The sequence below is a fragment of the Callospermophilus lateralis genome, chromosome 1 (assembly GCF_048772815.1).
Source record: "Callospermophilus lateralis isolate mCalLat2 chromosome 1, mCalLat2.hap1, whole genome shotgun sequence".
NCBI lineage: Eukaryota > Metazoa > Chordata > Mammalia > Rodentia > Sciuridae > Callospermophilus > Callospermophilus lateralis.
In genome coordinates, this window is record NC_135305.1 from 122,646,196 (window position 1) to 122,668,922 (window position 22,727).

At 39.8% G+C, this 22,727-nt stretch overlaps 1 protein-coding gene across 3 annotated transcripts in view; it reads right to left on the reverse strand.

Annotated features, from left to right (window-relative positions):
* Window positions 1-22,727, reverse strand: part of LOC143406839 (sodium/glucose cotransporter 1) — a 71,504-nt gene that overhangs the window by 18,507 nt on the left and 30,270 nt on the right. For all 3 annotated transcript variants that reach the window (XM_076865771.2, XM_076865781.2, XM_076865790.2), the window contains exons 6-11: window positions 13,525-13,630; window positions 12,459-12,539; window positions 9,570-9,790; window positions 9,195-9,330; window positions 7,641-7,748; window positions 1,847-1,997 (exon numbers count right to left, since the gene is read on the reverse strand). In XM_076865771.2, coding sequence (XP_076721886.1) covers window positions 1,847-1,997; window positions 7,641-7,748; window positions 9,195-9,330; window positions 9,570-9,790; window positions 12,459-12,539; window positions 13,525-13,630 — 803 coding nt within the window. The remainder of the gene's footprint in view (window positions 1-1,846; window positions 1,998-7,640; window positions 7,749-9,194; window positions 9,331-9,569; window positions 9,791-12,458; window positions 12,540-13,524; window positions 13,631-22,727) is intronic.

A 22,727-nucleotide genomic window follows, 5' to 3' on the forward strand; every position in this document is an offset into this window, starting at 1 on the left:
ACAAGCCAATGAAAGTTTATAAAGGAACAGTCTAGATAGGAAGGGACCCAATTAGGTATTTCCAGTTCTCTCCCTCTTGAGCTTTACCATGTCCTAAAAAGATTGGTCTCACACAAGTTCTTATTACTTGGCTCTTGATTTAACTATAAATTAAGGGGATCCTTGTGAAAAAAGAAGAACGAACAGCAGAATAGAGGAAGGGGATTGAGGAGAGGGAGGAGGGATGGAAAAGGAGAGGAACAGCAGAATGAAATTAACCAAATTATGAATATATCACAATGAATTTCATTTTTTATATAACTGTAATGCTCCTCTTTAAAAATAAAAACCAACAGGGGCTAGAGTTGTAATTCAGTGGTAGAGCATTTGCCTGTCATGTATGGGGCACTAGGTTTGATCCTCAGTATCACACGTATATAAATAAGGGAATAAAATAAAAGATCCATTGCAACAAAAAAAATACATTTTAAACAACAACAACAAATGAATGCAAGGAAGAGCACTAGAGTAGAAGGGAATCAGGAAGACAGAGAAGAGGAGGGAAGGGGGAAGAACTGGGAATTTAAATGCAGCAAATTATGTTATATGCCTCCAAGAATATGTACCACTATTATCTAAAACTATAATACACTAATGAAAGCACTTAAAAAGGCTTTGATTCACTTACTTCACATGTATTTAAGGCAAAAGAGTCTTAAACTGACCTTCTTAAAGTTGTGTTTTTAAATATTTCTCACTCTGAAATTCCCTCCCACTGCCCCCCATTTACCCCAATTCTACCTACCACTTTGAACCCAGTTCAGATTCTTCTCCTCCAGGGCCCTTTCCCAAGTATGCCACACTCCGCTCACCTCTCCCTTATCTGAGTCCCTAATTGCTCTTACAATCCACACAGCAGAGTTTGAAACTGTTTCACCTCACTCTGAGCTTTTACAGGAGACTGAGAAAAGCCACAAGATAAGTAGTTATGGGATGTAAGGAAGTGTGAGACCCAACACAATTTTAGGATTAGGGAATCCAGACCTGTCCAAAGCAACAAAGTAGTCTTCTTTCCCATTTTGTACTTGAGTCTTATAAATAACAAGGAGAGTTAGTAAGTGCCTTTTTAAGGTAAAGCCAGTCAAGGTAGTAGTACCATTTTCTATGATACAAAGTAGTAGATTCTGGGCTGGTCAGATCTCCCTTGGTTGCCTTTCTTTAGCCCAAAGACCTGTGGATTGGCAGCCCATATCCCTCCTGAACTCATTGGGAATCTTTTCTTTAACTAACATCCCAGGGTTTGTTCCACCTGAACTGAGGAGAGTGCTTTAGCCCCCTGAAGAGACATATCAGCAGTCAGACACACACTGTAAACCCAGTAACTCAAGAGGTTGATTTATAGAATCGCATTTGAGGCCAGCCTGGACAACAGAGCAAGACACTGTCTCAAAATTTAAAAAAATTAAAGGGTTGAGATTGCAAGTCACTGGTAGAGTATCCCTTGGTCACATTCCCAGTACCAGGGAGATCAGGGAGAAAGGGAGGAGGGGAGAAACAGAGAAGAGACACATAAGCATATCTATCAATCCTGTATCCAGGGCACCTGTTTAATGGCTAATGATGATAATGAGCACAACTGATCCATTTGACAATATTTTGATATTTTCAGAGTCCTGTTGATAAATTCATTTATGACAATCAAAAATGTAGAGCATTGATGACTTCCAATTCCCCAGTTTAATGTTAAATATTACTGAAGGGTAAATATAACAAACCACCAATGTCACTCTACCAGCACTGTCCAATCTTGCCTAGCTGATCATTTTCTGATCATTCAAGCTTTTGCATGATAGATAACTGTATTTACCTTCCTGCAATCATGAGCTCTTTCTCAGATGCTTGCTTCCGGACTTTTGTGTAGATGTCCATGGTGAAGAGGGTGCTGGCACTGTTGAAGATGGAAGTTAGGGAGCTCATGAGAGAAGCCATCATGACCGACAGCATCAGGCCTCGCAATCCTGGAAGACAAGCAAGTTCAGAGTGGCACATCCAGTACTTCAGCAGGACTCAACTTTTGTTTGCTTCTGAAACTGTGCCATCTTCTCTAGTTTATGTTTTCAGAAAAAATAAATGTTTTAATTTGGGCATAGTGGTGCACACCTGTAATCCCACTGGATCAGGAGGCTGAGGCAAGAGGATCACAAGTTCAAAGTCTCAGAAATTTAGCAAGGCCCTAAGCAACTTAGTGAGATCCTGTCTCTAAATAAAATATTTTTAAAAAGGGGTGGGTTGTGGCTTATTGGTTAAACAGCCCTGGATTAAATACCTGCTACCAAAAGCAAAACAAATAAAAAATAAATAAATATTTTAAGGAATGGGCCATGGCTTTAAATTATAATTCCATGACAACCAACAAAGCTCTAGATAAAAAAAAACCTATATGAGGTAAATATTTCACAATTGAATTATAATGTTGATGATGATGGTGGTGGTGTTTTCAGTTGAGGGATTTTTTTATAGGATCTTTCACTCAAAAGATTCATGATATAGCTCAAAGATATTTAAATGAGGATTCAAAAAATAAAGCTATCAAGAAAATAAAAAGACAGCTATAGAATGGGAATAAATATGTACAATTCATATATCTGGTAAGGACTTACTATACAGACCATATAAAGAACTATCATACCTCAATAATAAAAACACAAATAACCCAATTAAAATGGCAGATGATCTGAATAGCCATTTCTCCAAAGACATACAAATGGCCAATAATGACATGAAAAGATGCTTGACATCAAGAAAATTCAAACCAAAGCCACAATAATTATTATTTCACACCAGTTAGGATGGTATTTGAAAAATATAACAAATAGAGAAATGTGGACTTTCTATTGCTGGTAGAAATGTAAAATGGCAAAGTTACTATGCAAAATTGGAAGTTCAGCAATCAGTTAAACATAGTTACCATATGATTCATCAGTTTCGCTCCTAAGTGTCTACCCAAGGGAAATAAAAACATATGTCCAAACAAACATATAAGCGTAAATGTTCATGGCACCATTATTTATAACATCTGAATAATAGAAACAACTCAAATGTTCATCAAGTGATCAACGGTTAAAGAAAGTAAACAATTGATAAATGGATTATCATGCAATGGAATGTTATCCATTAGTAAAAAGAAATAAAATTCAAATACATGCCACAACACAGATCAACCTTGAAAACATGCTCTGTTAAAGTAGACAGTCACAAAGGACCATATATTATTATATGATTCTTTTTATATGAAAGATCTGGAACAGGCAAATATATAGAGACAGAAAGTGTATCTCTGGTTATTTAGGACTGAGAGTTTGGGTTGAAACAAGGAAGGGCTGCTAATTTCTTTAACAGGTGCAGAATTTCTTTATTAGGTGATAAAAATTTTCTAAAATGGATTAGGGTGATAGGCACTACTCTATGAACACACTAAAAATCATTGAGTTGGACATCTTGAATGGGCAAATTATATGGAATGTCAGTTACAGCTCAATGAAGTTTTTATTGAAAGAAGACAAAGCTCTATTTCCAACTCTGACCTAAGTAAGTTATGAAAAATTGTAGGCCTCATTTCTTGAGGCCTAATATGACATCCACTCGTGTCAGAATAAGAGGTGTTGTTTTAAAAGTTTCCCCAATCACAGCAAGCATGGTTGGCTATAATCTCTGTCATTCTTTCTCTACCTCTGTGGGCACACAATTGCACCTGCTGAGGCCAGAAGGCCAGGGCAAGCTGAAGGCCCACCATCACTGCACAGATTTACAGTCTCAGTAGCAAAGTGACTTTAGGGATCACCTAGGCTTAATATCTACTTGCTACAATGGGTCCCTTCCACAACTCTTGGTATGCCCAAACCCTCAGTAATAGGAAATCTGCTACACCACAGGAAGCCTATTCCCTCTTGGACAGTTCTGACCAGGCTAAAATATGCCTCTTTACAGCTTCAGTCCTTATGCAACTCAGTGGGAGAGATCTTACCTTTCCCTTCTTTACCTCTTTCATGGGTTTAAAGATAACTTGTGATAGGAGGGGAGGGGAGAGGATGTGGGGATAGGAAAGATAGTAGAATGAAACAGACATTATTACTATATGTCTATATGTGACTGCATGACCAATATGACTCTGAGACATGTATACTCAAAAAATAAGAAATTATATCCCATCTATGTATGATATATCAAAGTGCATAAATGCATTCTACTGTCATGTATAATTAATTAAAACAAATTATAAAAGAGATAATTCATGTCTCCTTGAGTTCTGTATTCTCTAAACTAAATATATTCAGTTTCTTTCAATATTCCTACATAATTTAGGAACCCAACTATATATAGAACTTGACTCCTATTTCCATTAACTTCAATAGACTTATTGAGTCAACATTCATGCCTGTTGTGATTTGGATTTGAAATGTTCCCCAAAGGCTCATGTGTTGAAGGCTCAGTCCCTAATGCACCTTTGTTCAGATGTGGGGCTTTGGGGAAGTGATTGGATCATTAAGGCTCAAACCTCATTAGTGGATTCATCCATTGATGGATGCATAATTTGATAGCACTATTGGGAAGTGGTAGAAACTAAAGGAGGTGGGTCCTCATTAAAGAGAGTGGGTCCTTGAGGCAATGCCCTTATGTACTTAAGTTCCTGTTGTCTGTCTCCTTGTCTGTGAGTACACACTCACCACAAGAATTAAGTAATTCATACTTCTCTCTCCTTCTGGCTGTATGAGGTAACTTTCCTCTGCCACACCTTCCCCACCATTAAGTTCTGCCTCACCAAGGCCTAGAATCAAATGGAATGAAACCTCTAGTGACTGGAATCTCTGAAACATAAGCCAAAACAAATCTTTTCTCCCTTAGGTTGATTTTTCTTAGTTGTTAGGCCACAGACACAAAGCTAATAAACACAACATAACAGTTGTCTTACTCATGCTTTAAATATAGCCTGTGCTGCTCTGCAATTGTGACTTATTTTTAAATGGACATGTTTTTTCTCTTCTCCCCCTGCCTAATCTCTCCACTTTTCTAATCTTGGGGGAAACAGGATTACCCTTCTTCCCCATACTAAGCCTAGTTGTCTGTCTGTGAGTACACACTCACCACAGGAATGAAGTAATTCATACTTCAGAGATGGTACCATATCTAAGAAATCTTACAAATGAGCAAATGAATTCTGACCCCCATCAGGGCACACCTGGAATGTAGCCTTTCAGAGCTCTCTGTTCTTCCTGATAGGCAGAATCATAGACTCTGGTGTAGTGTCACCCCCTCCTCCACAGAAAATCTTAATTAAGCTTCTCCAGATATCCTCACCATAACTGATCTTAAAATATCAGCAAAAGAATCTCTGCAAAACAGTTCAGTGCAGTTAAGCTTCCTATCTTACAATAACTAAAGCTCTATCTTACAATAACTAAAATTGGCCATGGCCTGAAGGAGATCAGCACTCCAGGAGGCTGATTCATAGTGGAATAGGCAGCGTGAGCATGAGAGGAATAGAGGAACTCTATTCCTAGATAGGGCAGAGGGGTTGGAGGGGAAGGGAGGGGGCATGGGGTTATTAATGATGGTGGAATGTTATGGACATGATTATACAAAGAATGGGCATGAAGACACGAATTGGTGTGAATATACTATGTATATAACCAGAGATATGAAAAATTGTACTCTATATGTGTAATAAGAATTGTAATGCATTCCACTGACATATATAAATTTAAAAAAATAAAAATAAATAATATTGCCTAGTAATAACAAATTTCAAATGCTGAAAAACCTGTTTCCTGAGGGCCCAAACGGACATGCTCTGTCAATAATTAAGTCATCATTCAGTGTAGCATATATAAACACAGACTTCCCCTTGGTCATTGACTCATTTTCCATCAGGAAAGTGGGTCCACCAGATGCATGATTTCATTACTGAATAAAAGTTGTGCTGATCCATGAAGCTTGCACCCAGCTCAGTCATTTTGTGCTAACATTCCTAATCTAACCAGCTTTTCAGCCCTTGAACCATAATTAAGAGATTTTTTTTCTCCAACATGAAACATGAATTACAAATTCACAGGTCAGTCCCAAAACTCTAGTTATTCTAAACTCAGGATTCAATCTTCTAGGATAACATATTCTTTCTTTCTTTCTTTTCTTTTCTTTTTTTTTTTTTTTTTTTTTTTGGTACTGGGGATTAAACTCTTGGGGATGCCTGACTACTTATCCACATCACAAGCTCTTTTTAATTATTTTCATATTGAGACAGGGTCTCATTAATTTGCATAGGGCCTTACCAAATTGCTAAGGCTGGCCTTAACCTTGTGATCCTCCTGCCTCAGCCTCCCCTCCAGATTTGCTGGGATTATAGGCATGTGCCACCATGCCTAGAAGGGTGGGGTTCACCTATATTTCCAGCAATTTGGGATAACATACCTTGTATGGTAAGAAGCCACACTGAATTTTATTCATCCACAACTTATCTACAACTTCAAACTCCTTCCTTCTAGAACTAAAATCTGGAATTTTTCCTCCACATATGTCCATGAAATTATCTAAAAGTTAATTCATTCTCCAGGTAACTAGGAGGCTTAGTTCAAGCCTTCATATTAATTTGTTGGAATGTTTTATTTATTTTTAATGGATAGAAAAATTGTTTATATTTATCATGTACACCATGACATTTTGAAATATGTATAGATTGTGGAATGGCTAAATCTAGCTAATTAACATATCAATGACCTCACATACTTATTGTTTTTTGTGGTAATCTGCTCTCAGCAATTTTCAAGCACATACACTATATTGTTAATGGCCATAGTCACCACATTGTACAATAGATCTCTTGAACTTAGTCCTCCTATCTGAAATTTTGTATTCTTTTACCAATATTTCTCCAAATCATGCCACCCTTTGTCTCACTCCCAGGTAATCACCATTCTCTCTATTGCTATAATCTTGACTTTTTACATTCTGTGTTTATCATGCAGTATTCATCTTCCTGAGTCTGGCTTAATTCACTTAATACAATGTCCTCCAAGCTCATCCAAGCTGTCATAATAACAGAATTTCCTTCTCTTTTAAGGTGAAACAATATTCCTTTGTGTATATATTCCACTTTTCTTTATCCATTCAAATATTGAGTTCATGGATTGATTTCATATCTTGACTATTGTGAACCATGTTGCAATGAACATGGGGGTGCTGCTATCTCTTCAACATACTGATTTCATTTCCTTCAAATATATATACCCAGTAATGAGATTATTAGGTCATATCGTAATTCTATCTTTTTTTTCAGGAACCTCCATAGTGTCTTCCACAATGATTATACTAATTTGTATTGCCTGTGTTGAAGATCTTCTAAAGATTTTCTAGATGATCATGGAAGAGCCATGGTTTTCCCTAATAAGTTTTTAGATCATTTATTTTCCAAGCCTGACTGATGGACAAGTCTCAGGACTCAGAGAGCCTAACCAAGTCATATTCTTACAGACATGTGCAAAACCTGAAAATACTTAGAATGAAACTTCCCTTATTGACCCACGAGATTCATAAACTTTTTGGTTTCAGAAGGCACCCAGGAATTTAGAGGGAGTCTAAACCCAATCAGCCTCTTAAGAAAGACTCACCATCAGGCATGAGCTCCACCACCAAGGTGGGGTAGGCGATATTGCTACAGCCAACTGAGGTGCCACAATATTTTTTACATTCTGAAGGAAGGACACAGGCAATTTTTTCTGGGGAGAGACAAAGAATCATATCAGCAAACACACGTTGGGGGAATACTTTTAAAATTCACGTTCTTAAAACAATGTGTCAAATATAACATTTCTGCGCAGGGCCCTGAAATGGTTCCACACAAGTGTAGATTGCAGTGAGCACCTCCATCACATGTCCCTACACATTTTGTCCTGATACACCCCCAACCTCTGACTAGGGAGGAAGGATGGCTCCTAAATAGAGGAAGATGGGGAAAAAAGATATGCTTAAGGTGAGATGGTGGGGAACACTTTCTTTAGACTTTAGCTAACTACTCTTCAGCTCAACAGTGATAATTACCTGTTTTCTTCTGAAAAAGCACAGTGGTCTGTGGTTCCTAACCACAAAGATATGCATAGGTTATGCAAATTCTAGACCATGTTATATAAGGCACATGAGCACCTGCAGAGTTTGTCCTCCAGATTTATTTTAAGCAGCTCTTAGAAGTAGAGTCATATGTCTAAATAATAGGAGATTTCCTCCATGACAGGATTGTTGGATACCACCTCCGAGATATGGGAAATCTGGGATTAAAAAGTAAATAGCCTCAGAGGGAAAGGAACATGGTCTAGAGTCTTAGAGAGAATTCTAGAAATGTGTATAGGATTCAGATCAACAAATATTTGTTCAACACTTGCTACAAGAATATCTCATTTAGTGCTGCCCTATATTCAACCATAGCATATTTTGTAAACAAGTATGTATAATATGCATTAGAATATTAAACCATTCAGTTAGTTATACAGTCTTCCCTCAGTGTTCTTGGAGGGAACTGGTTCCAGGACACTACCCGACATCCAGTGGATACAAAACTCTGCAGGTGCTCAACTAACTTGTATAATATAGAATTTATAGTATTCTATATTATATATAGTATAGAATTTGCATAACATATGTATATATTTTTGCATACTTATACCTAATATGATATAAATGCTATGGAAACATTTGTTGTACCATGTTGAACAATAACAAGGCAAAAAAGTCTATACATGCTCAGTATAGATAAAATTTTTTCTGTATATTTTCGATCCATCCATAATTGGTTGAAAACATGGACATGCAAATCATGAATATAAAAGACCGACTGTATTTTTTTTTTCATGACAGACAAGCCTAGGGTGGGTGTGGGAGCTATAATTGAACACATATTATTAAATGGAAGAGGCAAATTGGATGCATATTGTGACTTTAGAAGATTTGAAAAATAAAATGAGAAAACAATTGCCAGCATAAGAAATCAGGGAACACAACCCCCAACGTCTTTGCCCTCAAGTTGCTCATTGTTGATCAGAGGGGAAAATGATGCTTGGGAATCATGGCAAGAAGAGGGCAGACTACACACAGCAGGAAGTTAGGGACTTTAGAAGTGATCCAGAGGTAGAGAAATGAGTATGGTCTGTGAGTCTCCCAGAAGGTTTTACCTGTGTAGAGAATGCGGCTGATCATCCCTGGCATCACCATGAGGAACATGGGCAGCAGCTTCATGTACCCACACAGGGTACAGCCGGCCTTCACGTGAGACATATTCTTGGCTGAGAGGCAGCGCTGCACAATCACCTGCCATGGAAAGCCCAGTGAGAGAGGGGTGCAGCCCAGAATTCCCATGACACCTTGCAGTTATCCCAGCTTCCCCATCCTGGGTCCTTGGCCTGAGACTCCCATATCATAAGGGCTCAGCCACTCAAGACCATGTGAGGCCTCCCCTGTGTTTCCCAGCCCCACAAGCCACAGGTAGGCAGGAATCTCTGCAGTGCCCTGGGGATATTTTATTTACCCTGCCTTTCCAGCTTGAGTACCTGATCTGTGCACCAGTACCACAAGGCGAGGATGGCCAGCCCAAAGATGAGCCCAGGCCATGGGAGGTCTCCCTTCAGGGGGTCTCGGAAGATGTGGAAGGAGTCTTCCCTTGGGGTGTAGCATTCTTCCTTGATGGTGGTGTTTCCATCAGAAACTAAGGTTGGAATGGCTTTCATGTACTTTTCCATGAAGGCTTCATACCCTCCCACTTCACTGAAAGCTGGAAAACATTGGTACAAAAACAGTCTGAAATTTCCAACTCTTGATAGAGATTTCATCTCTGGGGCCTGAGAATTTGAGAGGACACCACCACCAGAGAGAGCCCTTACTGTGTGGTCTTGGGCAAGTTATTTTCCCATTCTGTGCTTCAGCTTTCTCAACTGTAGAATGGAATTATTAACCCTGCCCAGCCCCTTGGGGGCTACTGTGAGGATCCAAAGCAAAAACTGTGAGAGTGTTCTAATCACAAACTTCTTTACAAAATGGAAGGTATCTCAATGATTTAAAGGAAGTTCTTAGTATGGGATCACATGCAAAGACTTCTTCCCTCACTCCCTGTTGTCAGCCATGGTCTTTGGAACTCAGATCACAGGCTTAGAGATCCTCAGTGACCAGTAAGAACCTGGACAGAGACCTACCACCTCTGGTCCTAGCAGTGGAATTTGATAACCAAGAAGATGAGGAATCTGGAACCCTGCTACCTCTCAGGTATGGGCCCTTGACAAGTCATTTCTTGTTGACCCACAGGGCTTACTAGGGAGCTTTCATACCAAATGAAAGTTCTTGGAAAACTGAACACCACAGAGAACATAAGAAACTTTCCAGGCCAGATAGAAGTTCTTGTGCACCTAAAAATGAAATGCATTTTACATCCTCTCTCTTAACAACTATCCCTAGACATAGCTTTTCAATGTTGTCTTTTTTTCTGTTTTTTTTTTTATTTTTTTCTCATTTGTTATATATGACAGCAGACTGCATTACAATTCATATTACACATATAGAGCACAATTTTTCATATCTCTGGTTTTATACAAAGTATATTCACACCATTCGTGTCTTCATACATGTACTTTGGATAATGATGTCCATCTCATTCCATCATCATTTCTATGCCCCATCCCTTTCCCTCCCACCCCTTTGCCCTATCTAGACTTTGTGTATTCCTCCCATGCTCCCCCTCTCCACCCCACTATGAATCAGCCTCCTTATATCAGAGAAAACATTTGGCATTTGGTTTTGGGGGATTGGCTAACTTCACTTAGCATTATCTTCTCCAACTCCATCCATTTACCTGCAAATTCCATAATTTTATTCTCTTTTCTTCTTGAGTAATATTTCATTGTGTATATATTCTACTTTTTTAATCCATTCATCTACTGAAGGACATCTAGGTTGGTTCCACAATTTAGCAATTGTGAATTGTGCTGCTATAAATATTGATGTGGCTGTGTCCCTGAAATATACTAGACCGAGGAGAGGAATAGATGGGTCAAATGGTGGTTCCATTCCCAGTTTTCCAAGGAATCTCCATACTGCTTTCTATATTGGCTGCACCAATTTGCAGTCCCACCAGCAATGTATGAATGTGCCTTTTTCCCCACATCCTTGCCTACACTTATTGTTTGTCTTCGTAATAGCTGCCATTCTGACTGGAGTGAGATGAAATCTTAGTTTTGATCTGCATTTCTCTAATTGCTAGAGATGATGAACATTTTTTTCATATATTTGTTGATTGATTGTACATCATATTCTTAGAAGTGTCTGTTCAGAGCCTTTGCTAATTTATTGATTGGGTTATTTGTTTTTTTGGTATTTAGCTTTCTGAGTTCTTTACATACCCTAGTGATTAGTGCTCTATCTGATGTGTGAGAGGTAAAGATTTGCTCCCAAAATGTAGGCTCTCTATTCACCTCACAGATTGTTTCTTTTGCTGAGAAGAAACTTTAGTTTGAACCCATCCCATTTATTGATTCTTGATTTTAATTCTTGCATTATAGGAGTCTTATTAAGAAAGTTGGAGCCTAATCCTATGTGATGGAGATTAGGGCCTACTTTTTCTTCTATTAGATGCAGAGTCTCTGGTTGTATTCCTAGGTTATTGATCCACTTTGAATTGAGTTTTGTACATGGTGAGAGATAGGGGTTTAATTTCATGTTGCTGCATATGGATTTCCAGTTTTCCCAAGAAGAGTAAAGCAGGTGGCATCAACTATACCAGACCTTAAACTATACTACAGCGCAAGAGTACCAAAAATATCATGGTATTGGCAACAAAATAGACCAGTAGACCAATGGTACAGAATAGAGGACACAGAGACTAACCCACAAAATTACAATTATTTTATATTAGAAAAAGGTGCCAAAAACATACAATGGAGAAAAGATAGACTCTCCAATGTTGTCTTTAGGATTTTCTAAGCAAGTAAAACTTCAAGAAATGAGGGGGTGGGAGGCAACATTAAGTGGCCAATTTAATTTTTTTCAAAGAAGGACACTGAAAGGAAAATTATGACATACTGTCAATAACTCATGAGAGTGGACATTTAACTTCAAAATGTAAGGATATATTTAGCTTAATGGTCATTAAGCCTCATCTATCACCTTTTTGCCCCCTCAGTTTCTCCACAGACAGAGAGGCCCACACTGGGGTCAACTGACTGAAGCTATCAAGGGAGAACAGGAGCCCCAACCTGAGTCCTCCCAAGATGAGGAAGCTGCCTCTGCACCCCAGGGTGATGGCCAAAGTGGGTTGGACCACTGCCCTTCAATGTACACAGACTGCCCAAGTTCACAGCCTGCCAGGAAGCAAGGAGAGAAGCCAAACTTTCTTTGCCTGGCTCTGTATATCTTCCCCCACCCCCTCCTCAGCTTGCCCTTCCCCCACTTACCAAACCCAGTCAGGATAAAAGACCCCACCAGCATAATTGCTGTCTGCAAGGTGTCCGTGTAGATCACAGCTGCCAGGCCCCCTAAGCAGGCAAGAAGACAACATAGGTGACCTCATGTGGGAGACTGCCTCCTATCATCCATCCCAACCTCTACTTCTTGTACACAAATCTGAGAAACCTCCCCATCCCCAGTCACCAACCTGCCTTTCCCCCACACCCCTTTACAGTATTCTGCTATTTAAAAGTGTGTTCTCAACCTCTGCTTTTCACAGAAATCTCAAGGCCTTAGGGAAAGGAGAATGTTTCTGAAGAACATGATTTGACTATGTTAAGCCAAGGGATGGCTCAAAGGAGATGGCTGCTCTATAGTAAGAGAAAGTAGCTTCCAAATGAAGGCAAAGAAGAGCAAAGAGCTGACTAGGGAGATGCCTGGGAACATTACCAAATTGCCACATTTCAGAGGGCCACTTCTATGCCCATTCACTGTTTCTCAGATTATCTGAGTAACTCTAGTCCTCAAAGATATGGAGCCTCAATTCAGCTGTAAGTTTCATTGCTGGTCTTGAGCTTCCCAAACTAGGCAAAGTGACACCTCTGCATCCCTTTCTCCCTCCTACAGTAGCTCCCAGTCCCCATGATATCAAATCCAAGGCCTCTGTACCTCATTTGAATTATCAAGCCTATGGCCCACACTCGCCCCCATTACTCCTCAGTGGCCACTCTCCTTCAGCCAAGTGCATCCTCTTGCTTACCTTGCCTCCACCTCATGGCCTACCATTCCTACCTCCATTCTCAGTTCTCACATTCTTGCACCTGAAACTCCTCTGATCTTCCCAATTTAGTCACATTGTTTCTACAATCTGCAGGGCCAAGCTCTCCCTGAGGTCCTGTAAGAAGTTGCCCTATCCCAGCCACGACTGGAGATTTCTGAGACCACTCAGGTAACTACTAGTAGATACCCAGAAAATGCCCATTCTCAAACTGTTTCCTGGGTGTATCTCTCTTCTTCAAGAAATGCCTAATACTGGGCTGAACTTGAGATGCTGGTTCACTTGAACAGACTCACCTGTGATTGTGTAAAGCCCAGTGATTGCTAATAAGATAAAGATGGCCAGGTATATATCCAGGCCCAAAGCCAGATTGATGAATATGGCTCCAGAGAAGATGTCTGCCTGGAAGAAGAGGAGAGGCAGGTTAGAAGTGGCAGAAGCCTGTTAGCCACAGGGTGCATACTGTATTCCCAAGCTTTATTAAGGAGGATAATTTGTATCCAGAAAAAGGATTTCATGGTTAAAAAGGTGGAAAATGCTAAATTTAAAAAGTTAAGGCAATTTTTTTGCCACACACCTTCTCTGAACCTTTAGTATACGTCATTTTCTGTGAATCCATAGAAGGCAAACATGAGCACAGTATACAACTTCACCAAGTTATTTAACTTTTGCCAAGGAGTAACTATTAACTATTGATGTTCCTCCTAACTCACCTGTAGACTGCTGCTCTTAGCTATTATCCATAATTTACACCTCAATGTACACAAGTCTGTCAGATCTATTCCCAAACACAAGTTTTTGTGCCAAAGAATCCATGAGTGGGGATCCCAACCCCAACTGAAGAATGGAGAGAACTTTAGAAAGATTATAATTTCATCTTCCTGACCCAGAAGGAGTTCATCTTGACTCAAACTTTCAGGGAAATTGTTCCATTTATTTCTCCTTAACTCAATATATTCTTGGTGCAGTTCTTCCATGACCTCTTTCTTCTTGTGTCTCTCAGCCCTCTCATAATTAGCCTTCTACCTGGCTGGATGATGTAGTTGCTAATATACAACAGCAGAGGGCGTAAGGATCAACCAAAATCAATTTTCATGTCATCTCCAAGATACTGCACTACCAGGAAAGATTAATATTAAGGAATGATCATGGTGAATCTTTTCAAACATTTAGACAAAGAATAAGGTTGTCTTCCCCTAGATGGAGATGAGTGAGATGTTTTATTGCACAGAATCATTTCAGGGCATGCAAAATTGCCCAGCCAGAGTCCTGGGGAACAGGTCAATAGAGTTGGACTCACCCTCTCTCAGTCTCATCTCCTCTCTCCCCCTCTACTGCAGCTCCTCAGTTCTCCCTAGTGGCTGAGATGCCCCACAACACCCTCCTGTCCTGCTGCTAGATTTGAATGGGTCCTCCAAATGTTCACTTGTTGAAAACTTAACCCCCAAATCCTTATGTTGATGATATTTAAAGATGGGACATTTGAGAGGTAATTAGGATTAGAAAACACCACAAGGACAGGAGCTCCATAATAGTGTTGACTTTATAAGGACAAGAAGAGAGACTGTACTTTCCAGGCTCCTTATCACCATGTGATCCACAAGTTAGGCACAGCAAGGAAGCCCTCACCAGATGCCAATGCTGTGCCCTTAAACTTCCCAGTTTCCAAAACTATAAGAAATTGATCTTTATAAATTATGCAATCTCAGGTATCCTGTTACAGTAACTTAAAACATACCAAGACACCCTCCCAATGGAATCTCCTCACTACTGTCTCTCTTATTTGCCTCTATTATTTGGTGTAATGTAATTTCATACTTATGTGCTAATGTTTGAGCCCGGGAGAATGAATCAACCCCCCACTCCCAAGATGGGCTTCTGAGGAACCCATGACTTAGTTCCAGTCATCCAGATCTTCCCTGAAGATTCTCATTCAAGGGACTTAATGCTATCATCATTCTTGGTGAAGGAGGATAGGGCAGAGCTAGGAGGTGGGAAAAGAGAGGATGATTTAGAAATTCACCCTCTCACTGGAAGCTAGTGGTCAGAGGACCTGAGTTTTAGGTACATCACTGAGTAACCCTAGGCAAAACATTTTGCTTCTCTACTTCTCAGTGCCTTTAAAGCAGGAAGTCCTGCCTCCAGATGGTTGTCTCAGTGGCTGGAAATGGGAAAGGACTGCAGTCAAGGAAAACATTCCCCAACAAGATCCTGGATGGATGCATTCTGCCCTCTGTAGCAGCCCAAGAGGAGGAAAGAACCCCTGCTGTACTCTTTGCTTGCTAAATGTAAATAACCACTTTTTTCTGATTGCACATTTGAAATTGTGATGAATACTCATAATGCCAATTCCTCCCATCCCATGCCTCCAAACAGTTACATGAAATTATGTAAATTAAAGGGGTCCTATTCAAGATTACAGCAGGATGCTGTCAAATTCACACACTTTTGATTTGGTGGATTAGCTAACAAACACAAATGAGCTATAAAAAGAGGCTGCTACTATTGCCTTAGAAATGCCCACAATTGGCTTTTTTTCCATGGAAGGTAATTTTTAGTGCTTTAGGATAACATATCATTGTAGACTGTGATTCTCTCATTAATATTTGCCTTACCGTCATTAGTCTCAGACAAGTATTACACAACCCCAAGATAATTCTAAAAATGAAGTTTATAAAGACTTCTTGAAGTGTTGAACTCATAGAAATCTTGTTCTATGACATTCTATTTCCATATAGTAAAGATAAAGAATTCTAAGAAAACCTCCCTGGTGAATAAATTCTTTCTCCCATGAGTCATTCCCAACTCCAAAATAGATTCTGCCCTTGAAACCCCAAATATCAGCAGAAACGCCTGGGGTTATGATAGCTGAGATCATGAAAGTGACTGCATTTGAGTGAACTCACTTTATCCTGGGGTTTCTGGCATTAGTCTTTGGGTGTCTCTTGATGCTCTAATTTTGTGCTTCACTACTAGGTTCCTCACACACATACTTTTCCAGAGAATTTTATAGTTTACTAAGGACTTCCAGATGCCCATGTTATTTTGATCCTCAAAACAACATTGAAAAGTAAGGAATCACTTTTCTGTGATATTTTCTGTAAAGTCATTTTAACCATTTTTTTAAAATTGACTTTTAAAATAAAATAAAATTTTAAATAAAATAATGTGTGTGATTTTAAAACAAACAATATGGGAAGTTATGTATTGAAAAGTAAAATATTAAATGCTGAAAAATCATCACTCTGCCCAAAGGTGAACACTGTTGAGAGTTTTGTGTCTACCAGTTATTTTTAAATAGTTTGCTGAAATTTAGATATCAACAGTTATGTTCTCCATACCCTAAATGTAATAATGCTGAAGTCAAAAATTGAAAAATGTTTAAAATTTTTGCTAAGAGCAAGGGGAAGCATAACAAAATGATGTAATTTTTTTGTACATGTAGGAGAAATTTGCTGGAGATCCAACCCTTTGCACTAGCTAACAAGTGCTCTGTCTCTGAGCTAAATCCCAGGCAGTGTGCACATTCTGATTGTATCTTTATAATAAAAGAATACACAAAATATAGAAAATATCGAAATATGAAAATAAATGTTTGTATTATTATAGGATTATGGGTGTTTTCCCACCCTAAGATTTTCTTAAATGCCTTGCAGTTTCCAAAGTGGAGCAGAAATTTTTAAAATATTCTTTAAGGATAAATGGGTGTGGGGGGTGTAGTAAAAATATAAAAATAAAGATGGTAAGAATACATATGAAGTTCAAGTTAAGGTTTACCTTTTAGGAAGGAGGGAACTGGGATCAAGAGAAAGATCAGAGAAAAGGATACATATAAGTTATGTTTTATTTCTTTTTAAAAATGATAAATTGTGTCAGGTGTGTCGTCACACACCTGTAATCTCAGTGACTCAGGAGAATTTCAAATTCAAAGACAGTTGCAGCAACTTAATGAGACTTTGTCTCAAAATGAAAAAAAAAAAAAAAGCTAAGAGCAGTGGAGAAGATGTAGCTCAGTGGTAAAGCTCCCTTCCATTCAATCCCCAATACCACAATAAATAAATAATATATAGTTAGACATATAAAATTTGAGTGGACAGATATTAAGGTGTTTGCCATATGATCATTCTTTTGCTTTTCTGTATGTTTCAAATGTTTCATTAAATTATTTTTATTTAGAAAAGCAGAGGACTGTATAGGAAATACACCATAATAGTGGTATGGTAATAGCCCTGAGAACAATGGTGATAATAGCCCCAGGAAACACAAACAAGGACATTCACTCATCATGTGTAATTCATTGCCGCAGTCTGGCTGGGCACAAAATCACGAGCCACTCACAGCTTTGTAGATTCAAACAGCAATTCTTTATTCCCGAACTCACACCGGCACTCTACAAACACTTTCTGAGGCAATCCACGTTCTCTGCCAAGTTCCACGTTCTGGATCCCAAAAACTCTCTGAGAGTGAGAACTCAAGGGGAACTACTGGAGCGGGCACACCTGAGGCAGTAGGATACGCCCTATTCCCAGCAGGGTACACCTTAAACCTGGAACCACCCTAAACCCAAGGAGAGCCCTAAACCCTGATCCGCCCTAAACCTGGATCGGCCCTGGTCCTTGAGCAAGGTCACCTTACATGCAATGTCACTGCAAAATGTCCAAGGCAAGTCCATTTTACCACGAGTCCTTCCTCTAAGCAACATGGGGTACGCTGGCAAGGAAATTGTCATACCTACTTGGCAATGGCTCTCAGCATCTCCCCCCTTCTGATTAATTAAACAACAAGCAATGTGGCTTAAGGACCGTGCCTGGTAGGTTGTCCAACTCAACATATGGTTCTTACCCGTCATCGGAAAACTGACCTTTAGGTGTCAGCCTCCTGTCTTAGGTTGATACCACTGCAATTGGATCATACCCGTCACTGACTACCGGTCCAGCATACAGCCATACTTGTGGATAGGTCTATGCACCAGTGGGGAGGGGTGAGGTTCTTTGCCTCACCTCTGTTGGCCCCCAAATTTGGCCTTGGTGCCAGTGGGGGGGTGAGGTTCTTTAAACGACAAGCAACCTACCAGGCACGGTCCTTAAGCCACATTGCTTGTTGTTTAATTAATCAGAAGGGGGGAGATGCTGAGAGCCATTAGCCAAGTAGGTATGACAATCTCCTTGCCAGCGTACCCCATGTTGCTTAGAGGAAGGACTCGTGGTAAAATGGACTTGCCTTAGACATTTTGCAGTGACATTGCATGTAAGGTGACCTTGCTCAAGGACCAGGGCCGATCCAGGTTTAGGGCGGATCAGGGTTTAGGGCTCTCCTTGGGTTTAGGGTGGTTCCAGGTTTAAGGTGTACCCTGCTGGGAATAGGGCGTATCCTACTGCCTCAGGCGTGCCCGCTCCAGTAGTTCCAGTTGAGTTCTCACTCTCAGAGAGTTTTTGGGATCCAGAACGTGGAACTTGGCAGAGAACGTGGATTGCCTCAGAACGTGTTTGTAGAGGGCCGGTGTGAGTTCGGGAATAAAGAATTGCTGTTTGAATCTACAAAGCTGTGAGTGGCTCGTGATTTTGTGCCCAGCCAGACTGTGGCAATTCATAAAACTGAGGCTTTATCTCAAGTGATCATGCATATTTGAATAATACATAGCTTTGATATAAAAGGAGTATTCTATAATCCTCTGAGGTAATTTGTTTCACATGTAATCATCCAAGATTGCTCCTTTCCTACACTAATGTTAAATGCCTTAAGAAAAAGAGAAAAAAGAAAGGAAAGAAGGAAAAAAGGAAGGAAGCAAGCAAAGAAAAAAGGAAGAAGAGAAAAGAAAAAAGGGAGAGAGATGGAAATTTCCCTGATGTTGCTAAAGAAAATCAACTCAAAGTGAAATAGAAAAGTATAGTCCTCTAGGTTCAGGGATTGGCAATTTTTTCCCTGTAAAGAGTCAGGTATGAAATATTTTCAGCTTTCCAAGCCATATCATTATTCCAGCTCTGCAGGTGAAACCTGAAAGCATCATAGACAACATAAACAAATGGGCTTTTCTGTGTTCCAAGAAAATGTTATTTACTGCTGGTGAGGATGTGGGGAAAAGGATACACTTGTACATTGCTGGTGGGACTGCAAATTGGTGTGGCCAATTTGGAAAGCAGTATGGAGATTCCTGGGAAAGCTGGGAATGGAACCACCATTTGACCCAGCTATTGCCCTTCTCGGACTATTCCCTGAAGTCATTAAAAGAGTGTACTATAGGAATACTGCTACATCGATGTTCATAGCAGCACAATTCACAATAGCTAGACTGTGAACCAACTTAGATGCCCTTCAATAGATGAATGGATTAAAAAATGTGGCATTTATACACAATGGAGTATTACTCAGCACTAAAAAATGACAAAATCATGGAATTTGCAGGGAAATAGATGGCATTAGAGCAGATTATGCTAAGTGAAGCTAGCCAATCCCTAAAAAACAAATGCCAAATGTCTTCTTTGATATAAGAAGAGCAACTAAAAACAGAGCAGGGAGGAAGAGCATGAGAAAAAGATTAACATTAAACAGGGACGGGAGGTGGGAGGGAAAGGGAGCAAGAAGGGAAATTGCATGGAAATGGAAGGTGACCCTCATTACAAAATTACATATAAGAATATGAGAGGGGAAAGGGGAAAAAATCAAGGGAGAGAAATGAATTACAGTAGAAGGGGTAGAGATAGAAGATGGGAGGGGAGGGGAGGGGGGATAGTAGAGGATAGGAAAGATAGCAGAATACAACAGTCACTAGTATGGCAATATGTAAAAATGTGGATGTGTACCGATGTGATTCTGCAATCTGTATATGGGGTAAAAATGGGAGTTCATAACCCACTTGAACCAAATGTATGAAATATGATACGTCAAGAGCTTTGTAATGTTTTAAACAACTAATAAAAAAAAGAAAATAAAATTAAAAAAAAAGAAAATGTTATTTACACGAGCAAATAGTAGGTTGGTTTCTCCCAAGGGCTTTGAAAGTTTAGCTGATCAGTTTCCATGGGACTCTTAGGAAAAAATAAAAATTCAGACCCCAGCTAGAAAATATTTGGGAGTAACTGAGTCTGATATTGGTGAACCTTCTGTAGGTTGTTTGGCTTCAGTGAGGATGTTTTTAAGATGCTGTGATTTGTCATGTGTGTTTGCTGTCCATTCTGGTTCTAAGATGTAACTGAGCACCCAATAAATCCTACCTGGCAATGAGGTTTCAGATGGAGAAGCATCATTGCTCAAATTTCTCTATCTGTGAACATGAACAGCCAAGGTAATAAGCATTCAAACCTTAAGCAAAAGCCAAAGCTTTTTTTTTACCCAAGGATCCCAAATGGACACCAGAGTTGCAGTAAAAGTTCATTGCAGTCATGATCTGTGATAATAACTTAGGGAAATACAAACAAGGACATTCAGTTATCACATGTAATTCATAAAATCTGAGGCTTTATCTCAAGTGATTGTACACATTTGAATAAGATGCACCATGCCAGGAAACCTCCAAAACAAAATGCTTCTCAGAGCTTGATAAGGAAGGTGTTCAAAGGAACCAATAAAATGCAGAAGTTCATAGAAAGACAATCAGTTCAGGGTCTCTGAGTTGGAAAGAATATGACCTCAAGATGGCAGCCATAGCAAAGGCTCCACGCCACCACTACCCACACACCTGCAATATGCTTTGCTGTCCACCACCAATTCTATACATATTGAATTTCTGTGTCTTCTCAAAACCTACCTGGCAAGTCTCTAGCTGTTCTTGGTTTGTACATGGATCCCACAAGGCCTTCTCTCCTCTCTTGTCATCTATCACAAATCGTCTGCACACACACACACACACACACACAAATACACAAATTAGTTAATCTTTGTGTGTAATACAAACTATACCTACTACTAGTATACTCAGTTACTTTATTAACTAATAGTTCTTTTCTTTTATTCATGATCCCTGCACTCCTGTCTACTGGGCTCCTAGCAGGTACAATTGACATCAATGTATTTCTTTTGTTTTCATGTCTGAATTCTGTGTATGTATTTCTTTATAAAATTTCAAGTTCTGCGCCCCATGGTAAACCTGAAGCCAGCCAAATGTACAGCCAAAGCCTTGTCTCTCTGCACACACCTCCCTCCTTCAGGACCTCCACACACCCAGCGTACAATTGATGTTTTTTTGTCACAGTCCTTTCAGATCCTTCTCTCACCAACTCGTTTATATTATGAGATTCATTTAACTGCTTCCCTTAATTTTCCATGCAGTCTTAAGTTTTAACCCTCTCTGTACTGGAGGAATGAAAGAAAGAAGACACATAAGGTCAAAAGATTTAAATCAGTGTCAAGAAACCTGCTTCTCATCCTGATTCTGCTCCTCTTTAACCCCCCAAAGTCCCTTTCCCTCCCTAAGCCTCATTTGCCCATCTATAAAATGAGAGCTTAGGACATAGAACTAGCTGATCTATCCCATTTCATCATTTTCCACCTTCATTTTATGTAACCACAGTGCAAAAGCGTGAAACCACAGACTTTGAGACTACGGAGACCCAGATTTCAATCCTGCCTTTGCCTTATGCTAGATGGGGAAAATCACCTAACTTCTCTGAGGCTTCATTTTCTCTTCCATGAAGTGAAAAGTAAAAAAAGAAATCCCTAACAATGTGGTACACTTATGAGAACAAGAGACAGTGGAAGTAAAGGCCCTACTGAAGACTAAATAAAAATACTGGCACTAAGAGCAGCTATCATCCTTCTTAAGCATTTGTCAAGGGATTATGTTTGGGCAACAGATGAAACAAATATGATGTTTATTAGGGCTTCTAGTAGAGAGCACCAGGAATCATACAGAGAGGCAACAGACAATGCCATGCCCTGATTCAAAAGCAAAATTTAGGAAAAAACTGATGCTAGGAAACATTCCTCATCAAGATCTGAGCAGAAAGAGGATGCCCCTCACCTACCTGGGGACTCTCAATCCAAGGAGGTTTAATCAGTAACCTGAAAAATAGGTGGGGTGACAGGAAAGGCAGGAAGAGAGGTTGGCCATTTATTTATATGACTACCCCTACACCAGCTCCAAGGGCAAAGAGTGCCCTTTCCATGGCAACTGCAGTCAATAGACTTTCACCAGCTTGAACTGTGGACTTGGAGAATGTTTGCCTCTGAAAAGGGGAAACCCATTACCCTTCTCTATGTGCTCAAGAGAGTGGTACCACCTCACAAGCTGGACTGAGGGGCAATTCCATCACCAGCTTCCTGCTACTTTTAGAGTGACCTTTCCACCCTCCTGCTTATCTGCCTTTTTCTCATCTTAAGCCCTCCCCTCCCTTATGAAGCTGGGGTCTGATGTCTTCAGCTCTACCAGGACTTTCCAGTCTAGGCCAGTCTGACATCCAGTGCAATAACACTGAAAAGGCCAGAGTTTTCATCTTGTAGCTAAAAACTAACCCTGAAGGAGAAGAGGAGAATGAAAAGGAGGGAGAATCCTCCTAATAGTGGA